The sequence below is a fragment of the Myotis brandtii genome, unplaced genomic scaffold (genome assembly GCF_000412655.1).
Source record: "Myotis brandtii unplaced genomic scaffold, ASM41265v1 scaffold103, whole genome shotgun sequence".
NCBI lineage: Eukaryota > Metazoa > Chordata > Mammalia > Chiroptera > Vespertilionidae > Myotis > Myotis brandtii.
The window spans coordinates 5445945-5460615 of record NW_005353460.1 but is presented as its reverse complement, the minus strand read 5'-3'; the positions used below and the strand labels follow the sequence as shown (position 1 = coordinate 5460615).

General features: G+C 40.9%; 1 protein-coding gene across 1 annotated transcript in view; it reads left to right on the top strand.

Moving 5' to 3' along the window:
- The first annotated feature begins 11014 nt into the window (after positions 1-11014).
- Positions 11015-14671, top strand: part of CHRNA6 (cholinergic receptor, nicotinic, alpha 6 (neuronal)) — a 13244-nt gene continuing 9587 nt past the window's right edge. The window contains exons 1-2 of the mRNA XM_005856483.2: positions 11015-11333; positions 12909-13048. Coding sequence (XP_005856545.1) covers positions 11255-11333; positions 12909-13048 — 219 coding nt within the window. The 5' untranslated portion in view covers positions 11015-11254. The remainder of the gene's footprint in view (positions 11334-12908; positions 13049-14671) is intronic.

The window sequence follows — 14671 nt, the reverse complement described above, 5'->3', positions numbered from 1 at the left end:
TTCTAGAATTTTAATGTATATGTGGATAAGAATCACTATTATTCATCTCAATAACCTCTCTCTCTATCCCAATACCTTATATGTAGCATATACTCTGGGAACGCTTTTAAATAAAAATAGAACATTAAGTGTATAGTTCAAAACACACAATAATACATTAGGCTGGACCATGCAAAATTATTTTTGTAGGTCAAAACAGTTGAATAGCAGTTATTCCTTTGGTTCAACCTAATATTTGTTAGGGAAAGTGAAAAATAGTCTTGCCAATGGTCTCAACTGAACTATAAGATGTCAAATAAATTAGCCCTCTTGGTTTTGAATTTTCTGGAGAGCATATGGAAACTAATTAAATATATAATTCAAGTCTTAAGTTATAAATTCCTTAACTTTAAACTAAACTATAAAAATTAATAGCATAATATGAGCTTGCAGAAGGTTCTAAAATTTTTATTATAAGTCATGAAAGCATTGGACTCAAAGAGAGCACTGGATTTTTAAGTCTTTAAATGTCTTAAGTGAATTAATTGAATGCACTTTAATCTTTTTCACGTCCTTAAAATATTCTATAGAAACCACTCACAAATTATTTAAAAAAGTCTAATAAGTCGACCCAAACACAGAAGGTGGAAGTTAATGTTCTTAAATACAGTTTCCATCTTGTTGATCCCTTATACTAGCTTTTTAGTGGTTCCTATTACCCAAAGACCAATTTTGTTAGTTTATCATTTGAATTCCTTCAAAATCTCACTCTAAGCTATCTAGTCAATGTGCCATCTTTACTCCTCAAAGCAAGTTGCCAAATTGGTCTACTTACCATCTTCTTCCTCACTTCTTTGTTTTTCTTCTGCCTAGAATGCTCTTCTATCAGTTGCTTTAGAGTTTATAGTATACATCTTTAATTTATCACAGTCTATCTTCAAGTAATATTATTAAATTTCACATACGGTATCAGAATATATAACAGTATTTCCATTTTTCCTTTCCTGACCTTTGTGATATTATTGTCATACATTTCATATTCACATGTTATAACCCCCACAATAGATTTAAAAAAAATATTTATTTTCATTGATTTCAGAGAGGAAGGGAGAGAGAGATAGAAACAATGATGAGAGAGAATCATTGATTGTCTGCCTCTTGCATTTCCCCTACTGGGGATTGAGCCTGCAACCCAGGCATGTACCCTTGACTGGAATTGAACCTGGGACCCCTCAGTCTTCAAGCTGATGCTCTATCCATTGAGTCAAACCAACTAAGGCCACAATAGATTTTTTAATTTATGCTTTAAAAAGGTTATTATCTTTTAAAGATATTTTAAAAATAAGAAAAATATTATTTCCATTTACCCACATATTTACTATTTACCAAGCTATTTGTTTGTTTGTGTAGATTCCATTTCTGTCTGGTACTATTTTCCTTCTGCTTGAATAATGTTCTTTAAAATTTATTGTGGCATAAGTTTGCTGGTGATGACAGTTTTCCTGCTTTTATGTGTCTGCAAAAATATTTATTTCCTTTTTACTTGTGAAACATATTTTTGCTGGAAATAAAATTCTATGTTGACAGCATTTTTCTTTCTTTTAGTACTTTAAAGCTCCATTATCTTCTGGCTTGCAATATTTGTGACAAGGAGTCTGTTGTTAATCTTACTTTGTTGCCTTGTATATAATGTGCCTTTTTTCTCTGTATAACAACTTATTTTTTCATCAATGGTTTTAAGCAATATCATTTTGTTGTACTTTAGTATGTTTTTCTTCATGTTTCTTGTGCTTGGTGTTTCTTACACTTCTTGAATTTATGTATTTATATTTTTTTTATCAAACTTGGAAAAACTTTACGAATTATTTCTTTAAATATTTTTTTCTGTCACTCTCCCCTCAACCTTCAACACAATAGGAGGATTTTAGCTACACATACACATATATATTAGGCAGCCAAGATTTAGGGTGGGCCCTAAATAAAATGACTGGTGTTCTTATAAGAGAAAGGAAAGGGAGATTTGAATAGACAGAGACAGAGGGAAGAAGGTCTTGTGAAGACAGGCAGAGATTGGAGTTATGCTGCCACAAACCAAAGACGGCTGACAGCCATCAGATTTAGAAGAGAGGCATGGGACAGATTCTCTTTCAGATCTACGTCTGACCTCCAGAACGGTGAGAGAATAATTTTCTGTTGTTTTAAGCCACTTAGTTAATGGGAATTTGTTACTCCAGCCCTAGAAATGAATGAATACATTGCTACAATTTTCTCTTAGAAGTCTGGGTACAGATGAAAGTGTGTAAAAGTGTTTTTGAAGAGCCCTAGCTGGTTTGGCTCAGTGTGTAGAGCATCAGCCTGAAGACTGAAGGGTCCCAGGTTTGATTCCAGTCAAGCGCACATGCTCAGGTTGCACGCTGGATCCCCAATAAAGGGTGTGCAGGAGGCGGCCAATCAATGATTCTTTCTAATCATTGATGTTTCTATCTCTCTCTCCCTCTCTCTTCCCCTCCCTGAAGTCAATAAAAATATATATTTTTTAAAAAGTGTTTTGAAGAGAAAATAAAATTTTGGATTGGGAAATATCTGTACTTTCTAACTAAGTCTGCTGGATAATTTATTTGATAATATTACAGTTTTCTTTCCTTGCAACATAGTGCATTATACAAAGTTAAAGAATTCTAAAAAACTATTATACAAACACAAATTTTCTTCTGTAGAGTGAGGAACTGAACAGAGAGAACTGACATATGACTTCACTAAAACGATCTACACAATATCACTTTGTCAGTGTACATTAAATATTTAATTTTACCGTAGATATGCAGTGTTTGTCAAGTTTTATTTTTCAAAAACTCTTCCTTTGAATTTGTCAAATCAAAATACCACCAATGATGAAGAAAACCAAATCTGAGTTCATTGCTTCCTGGGTAAGAGAGAACGACATCATTTAAAAACACAAAACAAAACAAGAAGCAGTGAGTCTCCCGCAGCAGAAGTTGAAATGGCTAAATATAGGACATAAAGGAGGTACACCAAATAAGGTGAGATTCTGAGTTCAGGCCTCTGGTTGACTCACTGGTAGATTGTAAATTCTTCTTTTTCAGCTGGTCATTACAAGAGTGAGCACAGTTCTCAAGGAACTCTGGGATGGGTAGTTTAAGGTTCTTGTAGTCTCAGGGTCACATTGCAGGCAAATTAATATTGAAAGAGTTAAAGTAGAATTAGGTAGTTAGGGTGAGGGGTAGAAGAAGGAGGAATCCTGGAACTAGCTGAAACAAACAAAGAATGTGTTTTGCAGGAAACAGGATGTTTTTTTCTTGGAAGTGAAAGAGAACAATGGTGCAAAAAGGCCAGCAACCAATCAGAGAGCTCCACAGGCTGCTGCCTTTATGGTTTGGGGAAGAAGGAAGTGTTCTGGTGCTTGGATTCCAGAGAAGAGAGTGCCCAGTGGGCGCCCCTGCCAGCAGGCTTATGAAAGTCTGGGTAAGGCTTTGGACACAAGCAGCCCTGCTTCAACACATTGCAGGGTCGGGGGCAGGGTGGATTTTCTGGCACCCCTCTGCCCGGATCCCTCTCCTGCTACCTCTGACCCAGGGCAGCTGTGGTTTTGGGAAGACAGCCATGCTCAGCAAAGTACCAGGAGAGCCTGGGGCAGACAAGCTCCCACCAGGGCATTAACAGCAGCCTGAATACCAGTTCAGCGTTCGAGGGGGCTGCATTAGAGGGGTTCACAACTGGTTGATCAGGACTTTTGATTACTTTGATCTCAGTTATATTCAGACTGGTGAGACTTAACCTGTTATGCCCAGATTTCAAGAACCCCCCAAAGATTCCACCAGGGAACGCCAAGTCCAATGCAAAAGCATAGAGCCTTTATTCAAGCTGAGCTTGGTCCCTCTGCTCCCACTGGCGCAGTGGCAGGATGAGAGAGAGCCCCGAGTCTTGAAAGAACAAAGACTTTATAGGGCTTGGGGTGGGGGGGGGGTTTCCCTGGCATTCCTATTGGCTGAGATAAGGGCAGGCTGAGTAACTGATACATTCTATGGCTTTTTCTTGGAAGAGGAGTTAGGGACACAGCTATCAGTCCCGTTCTGTCCTTTCAAACCCACGTGAGTTCTGTCCATTATTATCTTTACCTCCCTGCCCCTTAAAAAAATATAAGGCTGAGCTAACATTTGAGACTGGCAAGAATGGGAAGTTTGGGGCATTATTTTGGAATTTATTTTAATATTTCTTCTTTATGAACAGAGAATGTTCTGTATTGTATAGATTCTTTGTTACTTGTTGAGACTTTTTTGGAGTCCTAATAAGTCAATTTTTGCAAATGTTGCATGGGTTCTTGAAAAATAAAGGTGTATTTTTTACAACTATACTTCAAAATTGATCAGTGTGCCCAGAACATGGTAGGACTTCATAACTACCAATGTTGAATTAGCTTTCTCAGATGAAACACAGTGCTTGTATAGCAACTTCAGAATCCCTCTAACATTTTTGTTTTGTGACATAGAATTTTGTGGGGATACGTTACGTCCCAGAAATGTCTAACTGTATACATCACAGCAGATCTTCCTGAAGCCCCTGGAATGCTCCTCGGATGTGGTGTGCTGACCACCTGTATCAGGATCACCTTGGGAGGCAGTTTTCCAGGTCTCTAACCAGACCTACTGAATCAGAATTTCTAAGGATTTCTTTTAAGACCATCTCCTACCCTTGATCCTTATGCACACCAATCAGGAACATCATATAAGAGACTTTTCAGCGTTTCTTCTTTGAAAGAACATGAAATCTGTATCATTTTATGTAAAAACGGTCATACTTTTGGGGCCTCCTCACTGGTCTGCAGAGTCTGTTGTACCGTTGAAATGCTGCTCTCTCTGGAAGAAGAATACCAATGTGCACTGTCCCTACAGCACGTCAGTAGCCGCTGTTATATGCATGTCCTAATTAAATCCTGACCGCAGCACTGTGATATGAGTGAATGTTTCCTTCTTTGGAAAACGGTCTCTGAAGATGTAATTAAGTTAAAGATATTGAGATGAATTCATCCTGGATTACCCAGTAGGACCTAAATTGAATGACCAGCTTCCTTATAAGAGACAAAAGAGAAGGCACAGGCAGAGAGAAGAAGGCCTCGTATGGATTGACGATTGACAGAAGCAGAGATTGGAGTGATGCTGCCACAAACCAAGAAATGCCTGGCACCACCAGAAGCTGAAAGAGGCGAGGAAAGATTCACCCCACTACAGGCTTCCGAGGGAATATGGCCCTGCCAACACCTCCATTTTGGATCCGGTCTCTAGAACATTTAAACAACAACAACTCTGTTGTTTTAAGCCACTAAGTTTGTGCTACATGTTATAGCAGCCTAAAGAAACTAATACAGACTGGTATTGTTATTCCCATTCACAATCGCACAGCTAGGTCCACTGCAGTGCAACGCATCTATAATAATAAAAGCGTAATATGCTAATTAGACCAGACAGCTGAACGACCTTCCGGACCACCTTCCTGTCGAAGCCAGGGCTGTGAGGGCCAAGGCAAGCCGCCATGGCTGTGAGGGCCAAGCCCCTTGCATGAATTTCATGCATTGGCCCTTTAGTGTTTTTATAATAGCCTCTGGGTCCTAGGAAAATGGTAACCTTGAATTGATTCTTCCTTTTAGGGAATTTATGATCTAAGAAATAAGTCTCTTATTTCAACTTGATGGACCCAGAGGTAACTACTACCCATTTAGTGAAGTGAAAAGGCTGGAGAGAAGTTACAGAATTCCCAGAAGTCTGCGTAGGAATTATTCTGGCTGGAAGAGCATGGCCCAGCATGCCCTTCACTGGTACTTAGCCTAGTGGCTTCATGGCGCAGCCACACCAGCAACCCCAAGGACATGGCTGTGGCTGTAACCCCACTGTCCCAGAGTTGGGAGCTTGCCTATGTCAGCCTGTCCTTAAGCAAGGTGGCCTCCTGGCCTTTCACTTCTGTTGTCTGGCATTATGTCCACTATTTCAACTCCCTTTACAAGTTAGTCTTGGTTTCCTCAGCTCATGTGAGGGTTCCACGGCGAATGATAACCAAGTTAGTGCTAGCCATGGCCCATTTCAATAACAACCCTCTAAAAAGATATTAAACATATAAAGTATCCATGGATCTAAAAGCACTTGAGTATAGCTTTAAGGTTAAAGCATTAACTTTAGATTCAGACAGACCTAGATAGGACCTAACTCAGCCATTTAACAGCTATGACAGATGGGGATCTTTAAGTGTCAGTGTTCTCACTTACAAAAATGAATCTCACTTCATGGGGTTGCTGTGAGGATTAAAAGAGAGAATGTAAAGGGCTTGCCATGGTTGGCTTAGGGGTAGGGTTAGAGAGTGCTGGAAGGTAGCTATAATTAGTCTTCAAAGTCTTAACATTTCAACATAGTTTTGACTTTCTTTTACTGCATTTCCCCAACCCAGGTTCCCTGATTCTTAAAATTTAGGTGGACAAAATGTGGGCACTATAGGGTTAAATTTAGCCTCTTATGAACTATAGATTTAAGGTTTCTTTGTGGTCTACAATTAGCATTTAATTTGAATACTTACCCTACTGCTGTTTGTTTTTCCTGCCTGAGAAATGTCAAGTGGGGTGGATGTGAAATAATCCTGACTGGGGATATTGAACATGTGAGAGTTTTAATGACAGTGGCTTTAAAAAAACTCCTACAAAACCAAGCATATGGGATCATTAAATTATTGATGATGTTTTTGCTGCAGTGGATTTATAAATAATACATGTTTAAAGGGTTATTTACGTTTCTTTAGGCAAACTAAAGAGTATTCTCGTTTGAGTTTAAAGAGAACTGACAGTTGGAGAAAGGTCAACAAAATGTTCATTCATGCAGTTTCTATGCCAAAACCCTCTTAAACTTCAAATAAAGATTATTTTATATAACCACACCAAATAGTCTCCCTTATTTTTAGAGCAGAACTTGGCAATAGATTTAATTGAGCAACGGGTTAGGGTTGGGTGGGAGGGGAGCTTGAAATAATGAGAGAAGTTTCATATTAAACAGTATTACTTTTTTTCTTAGAAAACCTCCAAACTGAAGTTAGATTCTGTGAACAAAAACAAGAAAGGAACCCATCAGTTACTCTCAGAAGCCCATCAATTGTCGGACACACTAGGTCTTCAGGATATGTTATTCTAAAAAGGGATGGCATGAAGTGACTAGGGACAGAAATGGGAAAACTATGAAACCGGTTGTGGTTATTTTCCGCCCAGGGCTGCCCTCCATGTGTCTGGAGGGCAGACCCATGGAGGGCCAGAAATTACAGGTCAAGTTTTGTTTTATATGCATATGGGTGGGTTTGGGGGAAAGGCATATGATCCATTGTTTTAATCAGATTTATGGCCTGGAAAAAATTCAGATCCACTGCTTCTTCCTTTTTCCTTTAGGAACTGGCAAAGAGGAGTGAGGAGGTCAAAGGCATGGGGGTGAGGGTGAAGGAAAGGGAGAAACTGAAGTTCTTCTGATCGTCATTAACTTCTTACCTCCCTTCAACCTTTCTACCTCCGTAAACCACAAGGAACACTAAATGTTGGCTGGTTCTGAAAGGGAAAATAAGACATTTGGGGGCGAGCTATCTGAATCTGTGCCAGTAACCTGCCTTCTGACGCACACTCTTGCTAGCCAATAAGCTCCATTCTTATCTGTGATGCCTGGCCTGCCTTGCAGAACCTGTTTCCCGGAACACTCCCATTTCACAGAGGCTATAAACCATGAACCATATACAACCCCCGAGTGGGTTGGCAGAGCTGGCATCAGACAGGCCTCTGAGTGTAATCTCACTTCCCCTATCCCAACTCACGGGGGGCTGCAAAGCCCGTGAAAAGTCCAGAAGCCTGATCCATATTTGGGGGACAAAGGAACTAAGGGTATAAAGGGAAAGCTTCGTCCATATTCATCGCTCAGGATTTGGAGACTGACTTCCCTGAGTCCTGGCACTAGGACATCTGCAAATAAAGGCTACTCTTCTGAATACCCTCTGAGTACCTGGCCGATTAATTCTCCTGGGCCGCCTGGCAGCTTATCTGCAACAGTTCAACTACATCCTAAAAAACTAATCACTAGAATCTGAACATGAAACAGTATCCAGCAACAGTCCCGAAGACAGCCCACTAGAGTCATTCTTTAAGCCGACAGGTGACAGTTATAGAGAGGGATTGTTGGATAAAGCAAAGACACAAAGCAACAGTTAGAAAGTATGAAGAGAAAGTCAGTTAAAGCCTGACCAATAGAAACGGTTGAGGGTGGTGTTGGTGATTTGGAAAAACAGCCAACTGGATTTGGGATTTACCCTGAAAACTAGTGAGGCGTTGCCCACTCTGGGGTGTGAGGTGGCATTTTAACCATCATGGTAAAGTGTTGTCCAGAATTTTTCTCTTTATCATCGTAGGTTCTCTCCAAACTCCTCAGGACACTTCAGCCAAGGACCATCTGCTAAGGGGAGAACTTGAGTAACATCTTCAGATGACATAGCTGAAGCACCGAGCCCAGCGTCTGGTCTAAATGTGGTGCTAATAAATGTTAGTTCTTGTTTTGTGCCCTTAAGACATATGAGACTAATAGAATTTTGAGGGAAGTCATTAGTCTGAACTCTGTACAATTGCAAAGTATGCTATATTTGTGATGATGTCACAGAATGTTTGGCTTGGAAGGGCTGAAGGATCATCTTCAGGGCTAACTCCTTTTCTTTCCCCCAGCTTAATTTAGGTATAATCCTATACAATAAAAGGCTAATATGCAAATAGACTGAATGGCGGAATAACCGGTCGCTATGATGAGCACTGACCACCAGGGGGTCAGTGCGCTCCCACAGGGGAAGTGCTGCTCAGCCAGAAGGTGGGCTCAGGGCTGGCGAGCGCAGCAGTGGTGGCGGGAGCCTCTCCTGCCTTCTTGGCAGTCAGACATCCCCTGAGGGCTCCCGGAGGCTGGGCTGAGGGACCTCCCTGAGTGCATGAATTTTGTGCACACATTATGAAATGATCACCATAATCAAACTAATTAGCATATCCATCATCTCACTTAGTTATGTCAGTGTAGGCAGTTAGAGTTATTAATATAAGGGGAAAAGCAAAAAAGAATGAAATAATTTTAATGAACTGGGAAGCAGGAACAAATAATAACAGAATCTCCATCCAGCTTACTGGTAAACAGTCCCATTAACACACTCTAAGGGTGCTGCCACAGGCCACAGAATGGGACAGGAATCTTCCTTAGAAAGGCTAAAAGCCCGGTAAGGGAAGTGGGGGAGGAAATTCCTCCGCTTGGCGATGAACTGAACAAGTGAAATGGGAGTCAGGGGGATGAAATAGAGGGGCAGGGCCTCGTGTGGGAACGATTGGAAAGGCAATTGGATTGGATAGAGGGATGAAACCCCAATAGAATTCATTTACTGGGAGGAGGGCCCAATCCAAGGCTGTGAAAAGTTAAAAATTTGGGTTGGGTAATTTAAATGGTTCTTGTCCTTTTCCTAAACCAGGGGTTGTGAGCCTTTTTTCTGCCAAGGGCCATGTGGGTATTTATAACATCATTCAAGGGCCATACAAAATTATCAACTTAAAAATTTGTTTGCTAGCCCTAACGGGTTTGGCTCAGTGGATAGAGCATCGGCCTGCGGACTGAAGGGTCCCGGGTTCGATTCCGGTCAAGGGCATGTACCTTGGTTTCGGGCACATCCTCAGTGGGGAGTGTGCAGGAGGCAGCTGATCGATGTTTCTCTCTCATCGATGTTTCTAACTCTCTATCCCTCTCCCTTCCTCTCTGTAAAAAATCAATAAAAATACATTTAAAAAAAATTAGCCTGCTATATTTGGTCAAACATTTAATTAACTCACCCCTAATACCTTGGCAGGACCTTATATGGCCTAAACCAAGAAGATAGAAGAAGAATTAACAAAAGCCGTGGGCCCATGCTAGCCTGCCCACCCTCTAGGTCACCGAAGTTGTGTTAATTCTTCTTAATTCACAATAAAATCTTACCATCACGTTTAAACTTCTCCACACGTGTGCATTTGTAATTCTTTCCTAACATCGCCACAAAAGGACCTCTTGCACACACGGCAACAGATATCATTTGTGTGTGTGTGTGTGTGTGTGTGTGTGTGTGTGTGTGTATGTTGAAAACACTTAAGATCTAGTCTCTTAGTAAATTTCAAGTATACAGTAGTCATCATGCTGTACATCAGATCACCAGAACTTACTCATTTTATAACCGAAAGTTCATACCCTTTGACCAACCTCCTTACTTTCACCCCCCAGCTCTGAGCAATCACTCTGTTTCTGTGAGTTGGACTTTTTTAGATTCCACATATAAATGAGACCATATAGTATTTGTCTTTCTCTGTTTGGTTTATTTCACTTAGTAAATGTCTTTTAGTTTTATTCATATTATCTCAAATGGCAGGATTTCCTTTACTCATGGCTGAATAATTATCTATCTATCTATCTATCTATCTATCTATCTATCTATCTATCTATCTTTGATGACAAGCATGTTTAAATAAACAGAACTGTCCAGGTTCTATCTATCTATCTATCTATCTGTCTATCATCTATCTCTATGACAAGCATGTTTAAATAAACAGAACTGTCCAGGCGGCATCCTGTGTTCAGATCATTCCTCTCGCTTTCAGGCATCTCCTCTGAGTGATGATCACTAACCTAGAAGCCCTGCAGTCAGACAAAATTCTATAACAGACTCTTATTAAGACAGAAAGAGTGACTCATATTTTAGAAAGTTTTCTAATAACAAGGTTAAGCCTTGATTAGAGAACTCAGTGAATCAGAATACATTTTTTTGGGACCTAGCATACATTTTACCTATGGTCAGAGCTCAGTAAATGTGTGTTTATTCCCCTAAGAATTAAGGTTAAGACTGTGCTACAAAAATACCTCCTGAGCCGGGCAATGTTTTCCATCCTCCCTCTGTCCTGTCTGCCTAGCGTTCCCTCACTGCTTTTCCTCACAGTTCTCACATGAAAAGTGATCTAGGGTGACAGGAAATGGGGTGACTCATCTGACATCAGACAGCTCTTTTGATTTGTCCTTTTCATTGGCCTCAGTCTCGGATACTCGGAACCATCGTGTTGTTTGTGAATGTTTTTATTTTGCAGAAGACACACATGGACTGCAGTGCGACTCTGATGATTTCAAGGTCTGATGCGCGTGGCTGTCAGACAGCTCTTTGTTTTCCACAATCCTTTGACTAGAAAAAGCAATCACAGTGTGTTTTACTCATGCTGACCAACAAGGGCCAGGGGTGCCTTCACTGTGGTTTGTGTCTCTGGTTGTATACATTCATACCTTTCTTTAAAGGTAGGTTTTGTTTCTGTTTTATCTCATAATCTCTTCTTAGTTACATATATTTACTCTTCTAGTTGTGCTTGGTTGAGGAGAGAGATGAACTATTCTATGGGTAAATATGTAGTGTCTGTACAGGAATTACTGTTGTTACAGCTGTTAACCTATTTTTTATTGGTTAAGTTTAACGTGGAAAATAGGATTTTGGGGGTGGGATGAGGAGGACGGTGAAGCATTTTAAACCCTATTTTATTTTATTTTCCCAATTAAAACATGGTAATAATAATAATGACGCAGTTTTCTATCCACCTGTGCCACGGATGTATTCAACTTATTTATTTGTATTTGTACTTAATACTTTTTCAAAACGGATCTATTTGTTAGCTGGTACTATTACTCGGAGTATGAACTCTTCCGTTTTGTAGGTAGTCATCTTTGTTTTGGGAAACATGTCATATTACGATGCTGAAATGTGTCCTGAGAGTAAGGTCATTCATTTTAAAAGTTGAGACTTAGAAACGGACAACAGCTGCTCTGCCTGGACAAAACCACACTGCCATGTGCTGCCGGCTGTGCAGGGATTTGCTCTTCAAGACTCACGGCGGGTTTCTCTAAAATGTCTCAAAGGGAAAAGAATGTCTCACGGGGGGAAATGGGTAATGGGGAGGATTTTTGATTGTGTGTTTTATACAGAAATATTTCTACCATTATTAATTATGATGTCAAGAATGATGTTTTACTTTTAAAATTGTTCCTTTCTGCTGAAATTTCAGTGTTTCCAAAAGCTTTTGTCAAACGACTCTTTTTATTCAATATTATAACACCTGTCCTTTTGTTCATTTTTACCTAATTAATTTTTCAGTTTCTTTAATGATTTTTTCTTTCAGGGTGTAAATAATGTCAACACATTGATAGAATAATATTTCAGCTGTCAAATTTGAAATCTATAAGGGAAAATATAGAGCGGGGTATTAATGAAGTGAATTATGGCAAGTGAAGGGAAGTAACCTACTTTCAATGCATTCTTAGAAAAACACAAAGAGGTAGGCATTAAACTAGTGTCTAAAATTAAGCAACTGAAAATGCTATTACTTAAGAACCAATTTTGCATTATTTAAAAAAACAGTTTAAGTAATTTTGCCTTAAAAGCCTTGCATTCTCACAAATCCCCACAATAATTAAATTTCAAAGTTGATTTTAAGAAAGAGTATGGCTTGTGAAGACCTTAATGATCTTACTAGCTATTTCAGTTCGCAGCTAGCCACCTTGCTAGGTGAAGAAACAGGTCAGGGGGATCACTATTTTGACAGGAAAGGGCAGGACTATCCCTTAATTACTGGGTCAGTAAGACTGTGAGCTGCTTTCAGTGACATACGCCAAGAGGAGAGCTATGTCTCGTTATGTTTGTGGTGCCTTAGACTTTGAAAAGCGCGTTTACTAACATCATTTCCTTGGCGACAGTCCTGAGATGCAAGCATTCCTGTTTTTGTCTTGGACTCCTCACTGCCCGACCCCCCAGTGATGGAAGCCGCCAGAGACGCCCCAGCATCCTCTCTGCTTCTCTACTTTCCCCCTCTGTTTGGCTTGCAGATGGCGCAGGCTGTGCCTCGGAGGAGAGGCTCTTTCACAAACTGTTTTCGCATTATAACCAGCTCATCAGGCCCGTGGCAAATGTTTCTGAGCCCGTCACGGTGCATTTTGAAGTGGCCATCACACAGCTGGCCAATGTGGTAAGTGCCTCAAGTTCACCACCTGTGCCTCAAGGAGCCCCGACTCTGAGGGGTCAGAGTCCCCAACCATTCTTCTACTTCCTGCACATGGGAGACATGGGAATTATAAAAATACAGGTCATGCACTACACAGCTCCAGGGGATGTCAATCACATGGACTGTGATGCTAAAAACATGAACCATGCATGGTGACATTGGCCAAGGTTCATTCTTGTGCCTCAAGGAGCCCCGACTCTGAGGGGTCAGAGTCCCCAACCATTCTTCTACTTCCTGCACATGGGAGACATGGGAATTATAAAAATACAGACGGACAAGAATTTTCATGGCTGCTGGCCCTGCGCAGCCGTCCCGTCCTGGGAGAGACTTTCCCCATCGATGTTATAATTATTCACATTAACGCAGGATCGTTTTCTGGAAGTGTTTTTAGAGCCAGTTTGTGAAACAAAGAGGTGAAGGGGAAGTTGAAGGGAGCAGACAGAGCGAGCTACCCTCACTGTGCACCTGTTGTGCACCAGGCACTGTCTACGCTGTGGCCATCTGCTGCATTTGACGGCTGAGGAGCTAGAAGCTCAGTTAAGCAGCTTTTCCCAAGCTCACACAATTGCGGTGGAACTGCTGTTTGAATCAGCCCCGTTTAACTCCAAAGCTCATGCTCTTTTTACTCCATACAAAAAGTTGCTTTATGGCTTCTATGTTACATAAGAAGAAAAAAATCATCTTCTTTCTTATAGGATTCCATCCAGACCTGGAAAACCAGATGGGAATTTGGAGTTCTTATTTTAATTTATTGCTACCATGTTCAAGGGCAAATAGGACTAGAGTCCTTTCTTTTGACTAATTACTCTTCATTCCCTACTTGCTGGAAAAGGAGACAGTGGTGGTTGGTACTCTAACATAGAGGTGGGTTCTGGGCTCCAAGGCATGGCGGGGGGGGGGGGGGGGGGGGGGGGGGGGGGGTGGTAGGTCCAGCCTGAGGTACAGGATTTGGACCAAATTCCAGGAATAGGCAGGCTTGGGAAGTAAGGGACGTTTGAAGCATTTCCAGAGAGTGGTGTTAGAGAGAGTTCCTGAGACAACAGTGCACAGAAGGAGGGAGCCACCTTCACCACATCGGTCCCAGCCCATGGATGGGAAGGAGCCCTCCTTCTCCTAGTCCAGTGATGGCGAACCTATGACACGCGGGTCAGAGGTGACACACGAACTCATTTTTTTGGTTAATTTTTCTTTGTTAAATGGCATTTAAATATATAAAATAAATATCAAAAATATAAGTCTTTGTTTTACTATGGTTGCAAATATCAAAAAATTTCTATATGTGACACGGCACCAGAGTTAAGTTAGGGTTTTTCAAAATGCTGACAGGCCGAGCTCAAAAGGTTCGCCATCACTGTTCTAGACGCGGCTCTGGGTGGAACAGTGGTGTCTCCCTAGGTAAACCTGGGGAAAGACCCTCATGACAGAAGTGAAGTCAGGCCCCACCGTGTTTCTCCAACCCATGCTTCCCTGTGGACTAGGCTGACCCTGGCCTGGTCCTCTAGTTTTTGTCCCAGGTTGGAAGTGTGTGTATACTGTTTTGAAAGAAAGAAAGGAAAGAAAGAAAGAAAGAAAGAAAGAAAGAAAGAA